Source organism: Eurypyga helias, unplaced genomic scaffold (genome assembly GCF_000690775.1).
Source record: "Eurypyga helias isolate BGI_N326 unplaced genomic scaffold, ASM69077v1 scaffold15092, whole genome shotgun sequence".
Taxonomy (NCBI): domain Eukaryota; kingdom Metazoa; phylum Chordata; class Aves; order Eurypygiformes; family Eurypygidae; genus Eurypyga; species Eurypyga helias.
The window spans coordinates 4,185-21,616 of NW_010235455.1; the positions used below are offsets into that span (position 1 = coordinate 4,185).

A 17,432-nucleotide genomic window follows, 5' to 3' on the forward strand; every position below is an offset into this window, starting at 1 on the left:
CGTAAGAGACTTAATAGGGTATATTTCTGCAGAAGGCTCTTCAACTCTCTTCTCTCTCAGCAATGATCTTACCTCACAGTGTGGGGACACACTGAAGCACTGAGGCTCTATGCGGTTGACAGGCATGTTTTGCTTTGTTCCCCTACCCCTGAATCAGAATAAGCTCCTGAAACTACTTGAATCAATGACCAAGAGAGGCACGAACGCAAACGCACGGCACTCAAATTCTTCACTGACCGCAGCTCCCCGCTAATACACATGAACCTACACGGCTGCTGGTAACTCCGAAGGTTTGGTGTCACAGCCAAGGTGCATTTCAGGGTGATCAGCAGAAATCGACACCACAAAGCGTCGCAGCCTCTCAGGAAGAGGCAGCATGCTGACCATAGTCTGCGACGCCAATAACCACCGGCAGTTCTCCCCCCTTAAGTTCGCCCTTGGTTATCACGAGAAGGATTTTAAATGATGAACAGGGCAGTATAGAAGGGAGAAAAAATGTGTAGAGTTTGTTGTTTTCCAGAAAAGCAGGGTTTGAAAACTTTGCCTGTTCACTGAGAAACACAAGAGCTCCCTGGTTGCCTTCTCTACTGGCACGCAGGGGAAGCTGGCGTGCGACTCTTCCCACCGGAAGCCTGCACACGCAGCAGCTGCCTTCCAGTACGGGCGTGTGGCCGTGATGTCAGGTATCCCGCTCCCGGAGGATCGAGGCGCCGTACTTCTTAGGTGGCACTGACTCCCCCTCAGCTCAGCCAGGGAGAAAGGCAGCCCCTTTCATTCCGCTGCTACGTCAGCTGCTAAGCTTTAGCAACAGGAGTTCCTCCCTCCCCACCCTCAGGACTCCCAGCCCAACACATCAGCGGAGCAGGACTCGGAGCTAAATTGGGCAGCGCCGTGGTGTTTCCCACAGCCTGCCTGCAGCCTTCCCAGCAGCTGCCCGAGCAGTGGCAATGGAAACGGTTCCTCCGCATCCTCCTCTGTTCACCCCCGCCGCTCTACGCCCCACTCCCTTTGGGGCACGTGCTAGGGCTGCTCGGCAAAGACCTACCAGATCACTGCTCCAAGGGCTAACGCAGAGGAAGGTTTCCAAGCTAGATCCTCACTGGGAATGAACCTGGGAGGAGGTTACTTAGCCCGGAGCCCCCATGGGCACGCATAGCGTGGCGGTGGCTGTCAGCCGGGGGAGCCCACGGCGGCTCTGCCGGGCACTGGCACAGCTGAAGCTCCTGCAACGCAGGTCTCGGCCTGACGGCAGCCATCGGGTCTCGGGTTTCTCCTGCATTCCTTCGACATTATCCCACAGCACGCTGTTATTAAACTCCGAGACAGATCATTTGAAATGGTTTTGGTGTGGGTCCTTTTTTTTTTTTTTAAATTTGTGTCCTTCATCAAGATCCATGAAACGCCACGGATATTGCTGATTCGCTGCTAAACCTTTCTTGGGCAAACTTCCAGCGTCAGAGCGAAGCTGATTTCAAGTTCACATTCACCGAAGAACATATGGGAAATGTCAGCGCTTCAAAATAAGAAACCACGGTATCTCTCCCCGTTTTAAACCGAGTCGCTGTCTAGAAGACATCCTCCTAATGTCCTCAGCGTTGTTTAGCTTTTGTAACCAGGCCAAGTAGTCTAGTTGTCACTCTGCTCTTAAGTGCCACTTGCAGCCATAAATAAGGTTCTCGCCCGTGATTAAAGGACCTTTTGTTTTAAGGAATATTTATATCTTAAAGCATCTGGGGTTCCTATGAGCCAGTTGCAAAGTGCAAAGCCAAAACCCTACGGGCTGCACAAAACCATCCACAAAGTTGCATTTACAAAACCGTTGCTACCAGGGAATTGTTACTCATTTTAAACAGATGAGTTAAGGCAAGCTGGGCTCTTTTTTAGGAGACCCTGTTGTTAGACACTACCTGCCTTAGCTGGCTGGGACAGCTTCCTGAGGGGAAAAACCCAGGCAAGCGACTCCGAAACACAGAACGAACCTCCCCGGCGCTGCCGTGCCCCACAAGCACGGGGTGTTGCGCACACACAAGTGCCTCCCGAGCACTAACGCGCGGGGTTTTACAACAGAAAGCAGAAATGACATTCCTAAGGATTAGTGTCCAAGGACTTCTCAGGTCTTTATCCATCAGATTTAAGTCAGGCTGGACTCTGGGCTCTTCCCGCACTCACTCTGCCAGAGCTCGGTGAGGATGCTCGGCTGGGCCAGCGCACCAGCAGACCGAAGCACTCGCTGTTACGAGGGCTGCTGGCTGAATTTTAGTACTATCCACCCTGAAACTTTTGGCACCAGAGCGGATATAAGTTTTGCCATCCTCAACCGGCACCTTCAGCTGCCTTGCCAGGCTCAGTGGTACTTCCCTTCCACGGAGTCTGTTTGTTTGTACAGAAAACAACCCTTTGGCCCACACCCGGCAGTTTACTGAGCTCCCAGCACCCTTTCCTTCGTCAGCCTGGTTACGTGGGGTTTAAGCACCCACAGCCACAGCAACCAAGCGAGCAGAGCCCTGGGCAGGCTCTGTAAATGCCCAAGGCTTCTCCCCACAGTTCCCTGCCACCCCTGCCGTGTGCCGCAGCTCTGCCGCCGCGTCCCGGGGCTGCACAGCAGATGTGGGCAGCGGGTGCTTATGTGGCAGGAGGGCGACAGTGCACACCCCGTGTCCCAACACACAATGAAAAACCCGCGTTGAGAACACAGTTAGGAGAAGCAGCTTGCTGGGAGGGGGAAATAGTCCCGGTCAGAGCACCGCCCCGAGCGCTGAAGTCCAGCTGAAGTAAAGACAGAGCGCCGCAGGGCAATTCCCATCCCGCGCAGGCGATGCGGGTTTCCTGGCTGTGGGCCTTTCCCAGGCAGCGTGTGTGCCACACCTCCCTGTGCCCCTGGCAATTACCCCTTTTTCTTTTTAAGCAGCACATAAAATATTCACGCAAAGCTTGTGCAACCGTTGCGCGGGAGCGTTGGGGCTCTCTGTAGCAGCCGTGTCTTATCTGCTCCAGTTTTTGGAAAAGCCTCAGCTGCCCCCGGCTACAAGGGGTGGCACTCGCTACACCCCGCCGGCTTGGGTGCGTCACCTTCTCCTGCCTCGTGACAAACAAACAAGGGAATGAGGAGATGATGGGGAGTGACAGCTCTCAGTAAAGTAGAGCTTGAAGGTTGCCACATGGCCACAAAGAATTGTATTTAAGATCAACCCTTTCCATCTCTTAATTAGTTGAAATCAAGCCACCATTTGCCACCTGCTTCATTATCCTTCCTCTGATCTGGCAACTAGGCTTTTGTTTAGTCACTTGGATCAAAGGCTGCGGAGTACCTCTATCTAGGCACTTCAGATCCAGCCGCCAGCAGAAAGGCTACCCCTAAACGCTTGGTACCGTTCAGCCGGCACTGGCGACGCAAGAGGTGAGTGGAGCTGCCAGGAGGACCCTGTGCCAGAGGAGCCGTGCATGCTCCGACTACCCTCCCAAAACAGAGCCACAGCAACTCGCGGGATTCTGAGGAATTGCAGAATTAGGGTATGTCATTTTTCCAGCAGCTATGGAGCCAGGGCATGGCAGCTCCAAATGAGGGATGGCAGCCTAAGGGCTGAAGATTTAGGGGTGAAGAGCTTGGATGTGCAGGTTCTTGCTCTATCCTGACTCCTCCCCACCATTTTTGGGTAGTTTCTATATTACCCATTTGTAACTGGATACAACAGGAAAGCAGGAGGCAGCTCCCATCCCATTCCTCTGGCAGAACGCACTCCAGACAACGGCACAGATTATCGATTACTGCACGCCTTTCGTTGTCAGGAAAGCTGTGTCTGATGGGGGCAGAGCTGGCGATGACAGCCGTGCAATCGGTAACGAATGGCCCTGCCCCACGGAGGGACCACACACCGTAACGATGCGATGGCCCCGTCCGAATGAGTGCGGGGACGAAGGGGACGATGAGTGGTGACTCTCAAGAACCAGACAAACCTCAACCTTCCCTTTTTATAGGCCGAAGAACAATATCCCTTCCCCTCTCCCACCCTTCCTCCTTCATCAATGTCCTTTAGATGCAATTCTTCAGAACAGCTCTGGACCAGACAAGAACAAAAGGTCACAGCAGTTAACGTCCTCCTCAACATGATCCTGTTTGGAGCAAGATTAATTACTTCAACTGCAATTTCCCTAGTTTAAAATCCTGTCTCATGCCAAAAAAACGCATCTACAGTAGGCATCTACAACGGGTTCCTTAGCCATGCTGGGCTCAGTGAAGACCTGAATGTTTGTGCCCAGAAGAAAACATTTAAAATATCTAAACCACGATGAAAATATGAACTGTGTTACTGGGAGTTACCATTACAACCAAGAATAAGAAGCGTATTTGCCACTAAAAGCCTGAAGCCCTCTAAGGTCTCGATAAAGAAATGCTGAGATCCCAGAGGGCTCCTCTGAAGGTCAGCGTGACAGAAACAACCGGAGACAAAGAGGGGGAAGGCAGCTTGCCTCGACACAGTGGCAAGGTCTGGAGAAAAACTCCAAGCCCACAGGCAGTTCCCTGCTGCAGGTTGTGCGTTCACCTGTTGAAAATCCAAAGACATTTAGCTAAAACCTGTACGGGGTGCGTTACCCAGCCCACTTCCACAGGCGCCTGCAGCGCCAGCCGAGGCAAGGGGCTCCATGTGCCGGAGGCTGGCGCCTGCCGGGCTCCAGGCACACCCAGTTCCCCGCTGTAACCTGCAAAATCCTCACTCCCAAGATCTGCATCTTGCTCCTCCAATCCCCTCTTGACCACAGGTACCACACGCTCCTGAAGCACTACACAGCGAGCCCCCCAGGGATCCTTGGCACAGCGCATTCTGTTGAGGGGGGAGGAGGGTGGAAAGCGATGTGGCTCTCTCTTCAGGATTAGCAAGAAGGAAATTTTTCCAACGTTGCACATGTTTTACGTTAGTGCCGCAGGAGCCAAACGTGCCCTTCTCGCAACTACACAGAAAGCCACAGACGGTAAGGAATTGTTTTGAAAAGTATGTTCAACCCCTACAGCACACGGCCGTGGAGGTGCTGGAGTCTACTCCTGACCGCACCAGACGACCTGGTAAGCTCAGTTTTGCAGCCCTAAGGCCGGGACAACACATGACCCCCTCTCCCCGTCGATCACAGTTAAGAAGAGCGATAGAAAAATAAGGACGATGTCAAAAATACATACCAGTATATCCAGGCAAGCTGCTTTAAGTAGAGTTATCTGGTCTGCAATGGTCAAACTTGTGAAGCCTGGCAACCGCTTTGCAAATTCCACTATTTTAATAATGCACTTTGTTGCAAGTTCGCTGAATTTGTCCCAAAGCCCGAGGTCCAGTCGAACCCGATGATCCGCACTGGAGTTCTGGAAAGACAGACAGAAGGCACCATAAATCAACAACGTCCCTTTCAGTCAAAGGTTTTCAAGGGAAAAAAACAACAACCGGGTATTCCTTCCAGAAGTACTTTCTATTAACATTCCAGGCATTTTCTGCTGCTTGCTCCTGGGATGATGCTGGTTTTAAACTCGGATTAATTGCTTGAAAATTCCTTGGATATTTCTCTGTTACTTAGGATTGCAGAGGCCATCTGAACGAGGAACACAAATGAACTTAAGCGTTTCCAAATGCCACTATCATCAGTCTTCCTTGCCGTTATATAATAAGTGCATTGAGAGACACTTTTTACAGTTGTACCCAGAAAACATAAATGAGCAGTGGAACAAGAATATCGGGTCCTCATCTGGAAAAAGCAGCACAATATTTGGAACACAGTTTCACATACTTAGGGTCTTAACAAATTAGTTCTACTTAATTTATCTTCTCTGTGGCTCTGCAAGAGTTTTACAGTTTTCTCAAGCTACAGTCTCCCATGAATTAAAGAGCATTTCTTCACACAACGTTAAGAAGAACCCTATGCGTGCTCGTGAATGCTACGTGCCCATTTGATGGGATGATGTTGTGGATCCAACATATACTCTGCTGTTTGAAGTGTTACAAGGCCATTCCAGCTGCATGTTTCAGAGACTGTTTCCATATATTCACCTATCTTAATCAAAAAGTCCGTAATTTGCTAGGATGCATAGCAAACCTGTGTTAAGTTTGGGATTAAACTCGTGTTTTCATACATTCAGAATAACCACTTAACCCCTGAAAGAGTCAAACATGTCAGCCAAGAACCGGGTGATGCAAAAGTTGCCGTGATCTACTGGATGCCAGCCCAACAAAAGATGGTGTCGCAGGGAGAGCTGGTGAGTCGCTTCCAGCCCACCGCTGCTTCCCGTGGGGTGGCAAGAAACATGCAGTGACAGAGCTCCGAAATACTCGAAGCTGCCCTCCTCCTGCTCTAGCGTACAGCATGTTCCCATTTTGCCAGCATTTGACCCAATGCTGTTTAGGATGCAGCCAGCATGACAGTTGTGTCCTCCCACCACGCTATTTCATAAGCCACCAAGTGTAGCGTGCGTTGCGGCTGCCCGCAGCCACCTCCTCCTCGCTGCAAGAGGGATTTTACCTGTAAAAATTATGTTGGTAATGAACTGGCAAAAGGTGCTAAGCTGCAATCACAGAAAACCAAAGGCAGAGTTCCTCTTTTCCACATCTCATCTGAACTTGTTGACTAACCAAGTGAGAGACAGGTATCTTCAAAAAAAGGCCCACCCACTCCCAATAGGTACTTAGGGCAGGTCAGGGACGGTCCCCGCAGGTGGCGGCTCTCTCCCCACTGCAGAGGAAGCCGGTGGCATCAGCTGCCTTAGCCTTAGCTGCCTGAAGTCAAAACGTTGAATTAACTTTAAAACTGGAGTTAAACGAGAGGAACCTCAACCTAAAAGTCTAACAGACGTGGCAGATAAACACCCATCGAAAGGCATCCAGGAAGGAACGGGGGAAACGTCTCCAGTGACCCTTCCACCACCGCTGTGGATGGAGGGACGTCCACCTCCTTGGAAACCTTTGAAGCCGTCAGCTTTCCTTGGGTCGCAGGAAGGACACAGGGTCTGAGGAGGTCGATGGGGGGACGTGGGACGAGCTCCGCTTGGTTGTGATGCTCTGTCACCCCTTCCGGGGCTGCCTTCGCAGACACCACCGTTGTGCTCACAAAGGGGAAAGGCCCGAGGGGTCCCAAGGGTGCCGCCAGCCCGACATACACCCTCACGTGATTCGAGACAGTAATATTTATATTAGGCCCTTACTGCAAAAAATAAATGCTAACCATGCTGAACAGTTTGAAGGTGCATAGATGCTCTTCCCCTTCTTCTTAAGGGATAAGAAATTAACTTGACCATTTCTGTTTGAATTTTTATTCTGGGAAATTCCTCTCGTTTTGTTTTTAAATGACATAAGAAAAGATAGAAAATGTCTTTATAATCCTAAGCCTAAAGAATTGCCTTCAAAATGGTCCAAAACTAATGGGTTAACAGTCATTGTAATGCCCTTTGAAACATTTCTTTTGGCTACTGGGGTATGCATCCTTCAGATTTATTTTATTTCATCCTCAAGGACCTTGGTGAAATACAGTACATTGGAGGAAAAATAAGATCAAGATGTGCAGTCATTCGGGCTGTAATTAAATTTAATAGGCAGTTTATCCAGTTCATAGAAAGATGGCATAGAGGAGAGCTACACAAAGCAGAGCCTAAAGCAGGAAATCATTTTACAATAGGGTATCCATCTGGAAAAAAAGACGTTGCATGAAACCAGCAAGTGTGAACGAAATCTTCATCAGTATCATATGAGGTTACTTTATCACGCCGCAGTACCGGCAACGGGAAGTTTGACGTGTCTTCTATTAAGAGTAATGCACGGCCGTCTTAACAAATGTAAATCTAACTCACTATTATGCAAACTGAAGAGAAGGGGCAGTTAATAAAATACAAAAATAACCGAGTGTTTTATTACACCGGGTGCCAGATTCCTCAGCGTTGGAGCTAATGTGGTTTACACATTATCCTTGAGATGCTACAAATGGAAAGACTTTTAACATTTTATTTGGTAATGAATGTAGTTGCAAGCGTCACAGAAAATAGCTGGAATTCAGCTGCCTTTCTGAATATGTAAACCCCAAACTGACTCAGTATCAATGTATAGGTTGAACAATAAAACACGGGGTTAATAAAATGCACGTTAGAAACAGAAACTCTGATTAAATTTGCCTGGGGATCTCCTCTAACCATGCTGTGAAAAAGATGCAGATGCTATGACTTTTCCTGCATATTTTACAGAAGCAGTTTTTGGGTGTCTTTTCCAGGAGCAGCCTTGCATGTTTTTCAGGCCTTTGCACCAGCGCACATATGGTGGAACAATCCTGTAATACACCCTAGTGGCATCTTTATCAGTGGAAAAGCCCAACCTTGCTATGAAATCCAATTAAACAGCCATTTTTGCCACATAAACTGATCCCTTTTTTTCCATCATTTTTGTGGTTTTTTTTCAGTGCAGGCTGCTCTGTCTCCACATTAACGACACGGGATGAGGTACTCACAGAAACATACACAGTAGCAGAATCCCTACCGTCTTTAAAATCCACTTTACAAAGGAAACAAGGCTCACAGGGGCACTCTGCCCTAATCAGGAACGCTTGCTATGCCCTCTTTAGTAAAAGCAGCCATGCACTCCAGCTCCGGAGAGTTCACCGAGGACCACAGCACATATGTCTGCTCAGTCCCAGCACCAGGAGATGTGTGTGTGTGTATATATATATGTATGTATACATAATGCCCTGCAATGGCACAGGACAACAGCCGTGTAACTGCTAAGCCCAGCACTTACAGAGGACAAAATTCTGCCGGGATGCAAAACCGCTCCGCTTCCAGCCAGCCGAGCACAGCCCGGGCGGACCCGCAGCAAGGCTCCGCAGAGCCAAAATTATTTTCTGTTCTATCCTCCCTTTATCACGGGGCTGGATGTAACACAGCTGTAGACTTACAAATAGTACCGGTCTCGAGGGACAAGCAGTATAGTTACACTCAATTATACTATAAAGTATGACATCTCCAGAGAAATTACCGAGGCACTCTCTCTTACCTGGATGACAGTAATAAAACAGATCTATTTATGATGGACTTTTGAAATCCATTACCTTTAAACAGCTTGCTGATTCTCATCATCGGCAGAACTATGCTTGCCACTGCCCGCCAAATGCAACTGTTAAGTCAAATGACCCAGGGAATTTAATCCGAGTGCTATTCTCCCATTATTTTAAGTAGACTTTTATTAACTATGCAAAGTATGGTAATTATTACAGATAGGGACACTTTCTCTTTTTAAAGAGCAGATGGATATAAAAAACCCGTAATTGAAAATGCGTCTTCAAAATGGTTTTTGAACAGGTAAGAATACACAAGGGGGAGGGGGGGGAATCACCACGTAACCTTTCCCTCCAGGAAACGCAGACTGCAGTGCTCAAGAGCGAGAGAAGCCAGATACGCATGCCAAAGGTCTCAACAGGTTTTTTTTATGGCTGTATCTCTGCAAAGTCTTTTTTACTCCACCCTCTTACACTTTAAATTCTTTGCTCTTTTTAGCAACCAACAAAATACTGTTTTAAATCAGTCTGAATGATCACGTAACCAGAGGCACACAGGGGCCATGCTGGCAGAGCAGTTTCTTCCACCCACCGTCTCTATCAGTATGCAAGTGCAAGGCCCATGAAATTCAAGCGAATCCACATCGATTCAATACACTCACTGCTCACCTCTCGCTGAAGGAATGGAATAAAAACCTCTGAGGTGACAAAAGCAATCCGTAGGCTCCGCAGGGTGAGTGCGCCGTGCTCCAGGACCGCAGAATCAAGCGTAAAAGCAGGACTGGTGGCGAGCTACCCGTACCAGCTTGTAGCCATCCAGAAAAGAAGAGAGATGTACGCTTCTAGCTCCCCTTGGACTCAGCGTTTAGAAAAAGGGCTGTGCTCTCCTTTTTTTTTTTTTTGACTCCTGAGTCTCTATTTCCAGTGCCTCGAAAGGGAAGATTACTGCCTGAGCCCTGCCGCTGGATCGGCAGCTGGTGGTGGCATCCCAGCTGTCCTCCTCTGCCCAGCACACACACCTTTCGCCTCCTGGATCCTTTGCCTGCTCCTGGGCTGGCGGGCAGCTGGAGATGAAGACAACCTGCACTCCAGACCCTGTTGTACTAAGGAATAATCATAATCCCCAAGGTTTGCTCTCTCCAAGTGCTGTACTTTGTCCCTTGCAAAGCCGGTCAGAGATGGCATTCACAATAACAAGCTCTTGCACTGAATTCCCATGTCAAAAGCGGGAGTGGTCACCAGGCCTCAGCTAGACGAGAGATTTGGTCACCCTGCATTGCACAGAGACTGTGGGAATGCAGCGGGAAGACAGTGTTTAGTCCCGCTGGTACTAGTTCTGACACAGCTGTTGAAGGAAGCTGTATCGTGCTCAGAGATTCAAGGTAAGCCAAAAAATAACTCCTTTGGTATAATTTTGATATTGCAACTAGGACAGTACCGAGCCATGACAAAGCAGCCAGGCCTTGAGGCACATGCAGCCAACAGCTGTGGACTACCAAGAGACCAGCAGTAAACCCAGGAAGTCCTTTTTCCCAAGCCGTCTGATCTGGCCTGGGGTACGAATGACCAATACCCAGCCTTGGAGAGAGTGTGGTCAGATCGTGGTTACTCAGGACCCTCAGACAGACCAGATTGATCCATTCATTACTCAGATCCAGGTGCTCTCAGTAAGGGCTCTGAAATTCCAACAGGGACATAAACTCACCATGGGGGTCTGCAGGAACTCAGGGATGAAGGCATCAGTGGTGGGTGTGATATTTAAACCAGACCCTCTCCAATTTCATCCACTTGTATCATTTCAAGAGCTAAAATATTAATGACACTTAAGCATCCAATACATGATGGAAGCATATAGGGGCCCAGGTTTATATTCCAGCCTGCCAGCATCGCCAGCCATGACCAGCACCACCACACCAGCCGAGGCGCAGTCTTCTGACGCAGAGGTAGCACACAGTGTGCAACAACACACTCCCACCGGGGGTTATACCCACCGACAGGTATCCTGGGAGAGCCAGGCCGTTTGCAAGGCAGCCCGCGAGCAATAAACACCGACACACATACCAGCTTGGCTGCGCGTCCCACCCGCGGACACCCGATCTTTGACTGTTTTGACTACCTCTCACCCGAGAAGGGACAGCACCAGAGAAGCGAGAAGAGGACAGGCACCTTCCCCAGCGCTAACCGTTTTATGCGGGTCTTAAAGTTAAATGTGAAAAATGTTTGTGAAAATACTTCCAGCAACATGAAACCCACGCTTTTTTCTAACAACACACCACATACACCCGCTTTCCTTGCACTTGCATACCAAGTGTTACCCCTAGACCTGAGAATTTTGAACTTTGTACTTTGTTAAATAGATGAGAATGACATAAACCAGTGAATACTGATGCCACAGGGGGATTTGCCTAGCTTACTCTGAGAATTTTAATGGTTGTTTCAGCAGCAGAGCATTTACTCAAAACAGAGAGCAATCCAGTGAGAGAGGTATTTCACCTGGCTTCTGGGGCTTGGTCCCAGATACCCAGCTGGGGCTGGAGGACAAGGACAGTGGAGGTAGGCATCTCCTTTCCCCAGCCACAATGCTCCTGCACTCTTGGCCTCAGCAGCGGAAGTGCATGCTCGACTGCTTCAGGACCCTGAACCCAGAACCCTCGACTGCACATCCCCCTGAAACAGACAGTGCTGCTACAGCCAACAGCAAGACTAGGCCCAGCGAAGTCATAGAATCACAGAATGGTTTGGGTCAGAAGTCACCCCGCTACTGACAGGACTCTAAACATTACTTAATGTTTATTTTTAAGCGTCTGTGTGTTACTGCATTTGCAAACTTCACGGTGAATTTCCTCTCTGAAATCAGTAAAATATCACAGACTTTCCCTGTATTTACCAACATACACATGTATAGAAAAAAATTCACTTCCCTGAAGTCATGCTCTGGAAAAATTGCTACAAGTACTGGACTTCTTGACTGGAGGCTGATTTTTCATTTATAAAAGCAGCAAAGTGTTTGCTGCTTTGTGGTGTTTTGGTATACTAGAAGATGAATGAACTGTAAATGAGCATTTTGGAAACGGCTTTATTTAGCCATTTCATATTTTCCTTGACCTTGGTAGCTTTGAGACCGTCACCAGTAATCCAGCAGCATTTAAGAACCCTCTACACCTGCAGAGTTGTAATCTGCTGACGCACAAGCAGAAATCACGTCTTCAGAAGCCAACGAATTTCTAATGCATGATGGCATGTAATTGACTCATGGCTGCCGAGCTTGTCTCTTGGCCAGATTAATCTTTCAGACAGCCTCTCACCGTATGGCTAAGCAATCCTTACAGCTAAGTGCAATTTCTCTTCCCCACCACGTGTTTGCATGCATACCTGCCTTCTTCGTGGCTACGGAGGTGCGAGGGGGGCATCTACTTCAGCATCTGTAAAACGTCTGGAGCCTCCAACGCAAAGCTCCCACCATCCAGGCATATCCAGAACATGGATCCAGAACATATCCCGAACAAACCGTACTCACTGTAGTGTATTTTCCCAGCTGGCAGAGCGAGGGGAAGGTTTCCTGGTGAGCTTTTCGGATCTTCTCAGTGAGATCATCCAACTCTGCTGTCATTTCATAGTTTTCTGTGGACTCCTGCTTGGAAGGTTCCTTCTTCTTTTTGTTCCTATCATTTCTGACAGCTACAGAAAAAGCAGAGACACAGATTACACGTGGCTATTCAGATCACCCCATGTTGCTCTTGCCACTCTACATCAAAACACTGCAAAGTGCTTTTATTGTAAACACACATTAAGTGTAGATACAAACGCTATACCCAAGCAAGCTAACGCAAGCTTCATTACCCAACTGTAAGAATTAAATTAAATGGGATAATGGTAAAACCAAACTTTCATAGGTGCTTGTTGTGGATGTGCCATCACACTCCTGTAGTACCCACCTTCCAAGAAAGTCTACTGCAACTTCACATGCAGTGTAAGTGTCTCAGTAACTTTGGGAGGGGGGAGTTTTTATTGTATCATTACAGCTATGCATGGGCAACGGCGAAGTCCTCTGCAGCGATGCAGTCGGTATTTTACTGGATGTGAACAACACTAAAGAAAGACAGCAACTGTCTCTCTTCTTATATTTCACAGAATGGAAGACAATAAAACCCACACTAATACAAACTCCACCAAGCAAAACTTATTTAAAGGGAAAGTTAAAGTTGAAAACAGTAAATGAAAGAAGATGAAACACATCGAACTCAGGATCTGAAGATCAAAGGAGAAGCACAAACACTTGAAAGAGTAAAAATGGCAGTGAAGCTATCTAAAGTTGCTTGCCATCTGCTCCTGTGCTCAGATCAGCCTTCTACCTTCCTCCGGCCGTGGGGGATTACTGGAAATATGCATTGTGCGGCACTCGTGCTGTAACTGATTTCCCACATATTTGTGTTTTGCAATAAAATATGACAGCTGCTCCATCACCGCGCTGCTCTTTGTTCTTTTAATGAAAATAGCTCAATTTTACAAAACGTGCCCAGGAGATAAGTAGATGTCCGCAGTATTGCCAGTACTTGTGAATTTTATCAAGAGGCTTGTTGTTCGCTAAAGCTAACGTCTTAAGCGTAACCAGATGCATAAGGCTATACAACAAAGCCAAGCAAAATCAATCCCTCTCCCCAAAGACTCCGCATCAATATTAAACACCCCAAAGACTAAATGCTGCTGGACAAATAAAACCCAATCCTAACATGCACGCGTGCTCAAAACCTCATGAGATTTGAACCAGCGGCCTGAACTCTGCGGGCACAGCTGGTGGGTTTGGCACACAGGAGGAGAGCTGGGGATCTCTGATGGGCAAACTTCTGCCAACTCTCATTTGTACTGTCCTGTCCCGAAAAGCACACCTATCCCTGCCGCAGGGAGCTCGGCACAGCAAAGTGGGCAGATGCCCACGGCCACCTCCATGCCAGCTCTTTTCCCTGCGAGTTTCTCAGGCCCATCTCCCCGTCTTCTGTGGTTGCTTCCTACAGGCCTGTGAACCCCAAACGATTGCAAAGAGCAGGAAAATGGTGAATGTTTCAGGTGGAAGAAGAGGTTTCGAACCAGTCTCACCTACAGCGCCTGTTCAAGAACGGATGACACAGTTGGATTCATTTTCCCCTGGGTGTCCTTTCTGAGAGAAAATTAAGAGTGACATGGGAAAACAGTGGGGTGGGAAAGCAGGACAGCCAGGGGCATCTGCAGAAATAACGGAGTATGTGTAACAGAAGACAGGGTAGACGCAGTGAATATTGTTGCTCCTCCATGAGGCCATTAGACACACACTCCATGTGATGAACAGCTCTGGTTTTCTCACTTAAGGGATGACTTTGCAACTGAGAGAACTCTGACCCCAATTCAGCAGATACTTTAAGGATGAACTTGACCTTAACTGTGTGAACAGAGCCGCACCAAGGACAACGATGTGCTTTGCTGGATCAGGGCTGGGATGCTGAGCACCCCACCGGATTAAAGCCTAACCTCAAACACCATCAATTCTGGTGTCGGGAGTAACGTGACTCAAAGGAGGCCAAGAAAGCTGGACTGAAAAGGAAGTAAATCCTACTCCCCGCTGTACTTGGGAGATAAAAGAGCTCCTTCAAAAACGACGTAAACTCCTACACAACCGCAGAGAGCCAGGAGCCTTTGTAACAACACCCATTTACTTATAGCTCGATGAGCCGATTGACAAATTTGCCAAACAGGCGGCCTCAGCAGCGACTTATCTCAACAGCTTTTAGTTCCTCGTGGAAGACAAACACGTTATTTAGGCCAGGCTTCGGAGCAGCTGCCAAGAGCTTCCCAGAGAGCAGGAGGTAACTCTGGCAGGAGCCACGCCATGCTCCCGTGCTATCCCAGCATAGATTCCACTGCAGCTGTACCTGGAGTGCTTTCCCTTCCACAGGCCACTGAGGCACAGCTGCTGGTCACTGCACATCTCCGCACTGGGCCAGCTCTGCCCTCCTTATTTTTGGGCACAAATCACTGAAGAGTGAGAAGGAGAGAATTAACATGTCCTGAGAACTTAGAACAGTTTTTGTCCACTGCGACCTTTTTTCTACTGTTCTCATAGCCTTTATAATAATGATAAAACCAGAATAACCTTTATCTTCTCACTTTAGGTATACTTTTTATATTTTCTACATTTGTCTTTGCTAAGCCTGCATCAGACACAGCAGGGTTTCTATATTCCCTGTAAGATAACACAATAAAGTGCTGACATATAACACCCAGGCTCCAAAAATATAAAGAATTTCAATAATGTTGAACTATTAAGCAGATTCAACTACAACTATAACTCAACGCAAAAGAAAGAGAGAAGATTACGACAACACTATGTTTAAAAGACTTAAATAAAAACATATAAATACACACATTTGCCCAGTAAATTTAAAAGCCATCACTGCTCTGGGAACAGGAACAGCCACACCACATGTGGGAAGGGGGTCTGGATTACTGCTTATGCTTCTATTACATAAATCACACCTTTTTGCATCTTGATCTTTACGTGCATACAATCACATCAATCCCCGATGCAATTCCACTGCCTTTTAATGATGATACGCCGGTGATGAATCTGTGTCACCGCTGATGCTGCCTTAGAAAACTCAGGTTGTGAATGCCATTACCGTGCACTAAATTCTGACTCGACGGCTGCACTGTTGAGGAGTTCCCAACAGGGGACAGTATGGAAGCTCTCTCGCCCTGCGAGCAACACTGGAAGCTAAAAAAACCTAGGGAAACAAGTAAGGTGGTGGCGTGGGGAAAGAGAACGAAACAAGGTGTATCTTGATATGTGAGGAAGCCACGTCTCGGCACCGCTCGGACAGCCGGGTGACGCACACCCACGCCTGAGCACGTCTGCTCCGATCCATCTTCCCGTGACAGCTTCCCTGTTCCCTCAGCGCACACGCCAGGACTTGCACTTCCACACCCAGAAACCTCCAGGCAGCCGCGCAGGGTTCATAAGCCGGCAAAGGGACTTTCTGTTGCCTTCCCACCCTCAGATGTTCATCCCCCCATACCTGATGGCAGGGGGGCTGAACATCATCTCTTGTCCCATCCAGTCTGCTCTCCTGCCCCAGGATTGCCACTGCCCTCCTTAGCCTTGGACATGTCTTCCCTCTTCTACTTGAAGCGACGGGCAAGGCACCGAAGCTGCAGGAGGGAAGGATGCATTTCCAAGAAAAGCAGAGTCTACTGCAGATAAAACTATTTCTAGGAAGACGCCAACAGCTTCTCCCAGAAGACCCCAGGGCTCCCAGTGGCTCCCAAGCAACCACGCAGCAACTCTCCTGCTTGAGCGGGATCATTTCAAGCATGCCATAATGCTGGGAATCATCCCGTCTTAAACGCAAGTCCCTCAGGCCCACCAAACTCAGTCACCGCTTGGCCGAAGAAGAGTCTGGGATCCACCCCAAAGATTCAGGCAGTTTCTAGATAATCAGGTAAAACAGAGTGTGTTTGTACTCCCCTTTGTCAAAGGTGGCACAAACGTGTCCAGGGGAGAAGAAGATTAAGTTAGACAGCACCTTTCATATATTATAATGATTAATCAGCTATGAATTAATGACTTGAAATGCTGTCATTGCAGTTTTGCCTCTCGGAGATCCCCGTGACCTTTGAAGAGCTCTATGTACTAGTTAACTGGTTTTGTTCCTGTAGCGACAACTATTCGTGTTTCCAGTTAGTTCGCATTCCTGTCAAACCACACTTCTCTTGTCCCTAAATATTTTGGGAGTTACTCGTTAAGCTAACAAATCTCAAAAGCACCATAAAGCACGCAGAGCAAGTCAGTAACTGCACAGTGCTGGGCGCAAGGCAGGCTTCCAAAAAGACTCCTTTTGTTTGCGACCGCTGACGAGGAGAGACATGGGAGGTGAGCAGGACCACCGCAGGACCACCACAGACCTGCCAGCTCGCCCCTCCAGGCGGAGGCTTGCTCTCCTGCACTTCGCATCCCTTGCCAGAGGCCAGGCAGACAGGGCTACCCGAACCGCAGGCAAGTGGCACCCTTACAGCACCTTCCAGTACCTGAAGGGGCTACAAGGAAGCTGGGGAGGACTTTTTACAAGGGCCTGTAGTGACAGGACAAGGGGAAATGGGTTTAAATTGAAAGCGGGGAGGTTTAGATTGGATATCAGGAAGAAGTTCTTCATGGAGAGGGTGGTGAGGCACTGGCACAGGTTGCCCAGAGAAGCTGTGGATGGCCCATCCCTGGAAGTGTTCAAAGCCAAGCTGGATGAGGCTTTGAGCAACCTGGTCTAGTTGATTCTATGATGCCACATGCAGGCAGTGGGGCCGATGCTGAGCACTGCACCCAGGGCTTCCAAGAGCCCCAGCTGCTTGCTAGGGTGGAAAATCCCAAGTCCTGCACAGCTCCTTTACACTCTGACTTTCCAATT

General features: G+C 48.4%; 1 protein-coding gene across 1 annotated transcript in view; it reads right to left on the reverse strand.

Moving 5' to 3' along the window:
* Positions 1 to 17,432, reverse strand: part of RARB (retinoic acid receptor, beta) — a gene marked incomplete at its 3' end in the record, with an annotated part of 63,945 nt that overhangs the window by 3,471 nt on the left and 43,042 nt on the right. The window contains exons 3-4 of the mRNA XM_010146760.1: positions 12,524 to 12,684; positions 5,171 to 5,347 (exon numbers count right to left, since the gene is read on the reverse strand). Of these exons, the coding sequence (XP_010145062.1) occupies positions 5,171 to 5,347; positions 12,524 to 12,684 (338 nt within the window). The remainder of the gene's footprint in view (positions 1 to 5,170; positions 5,348 to 12,523; positions 12,685 to 17,432) is intronic.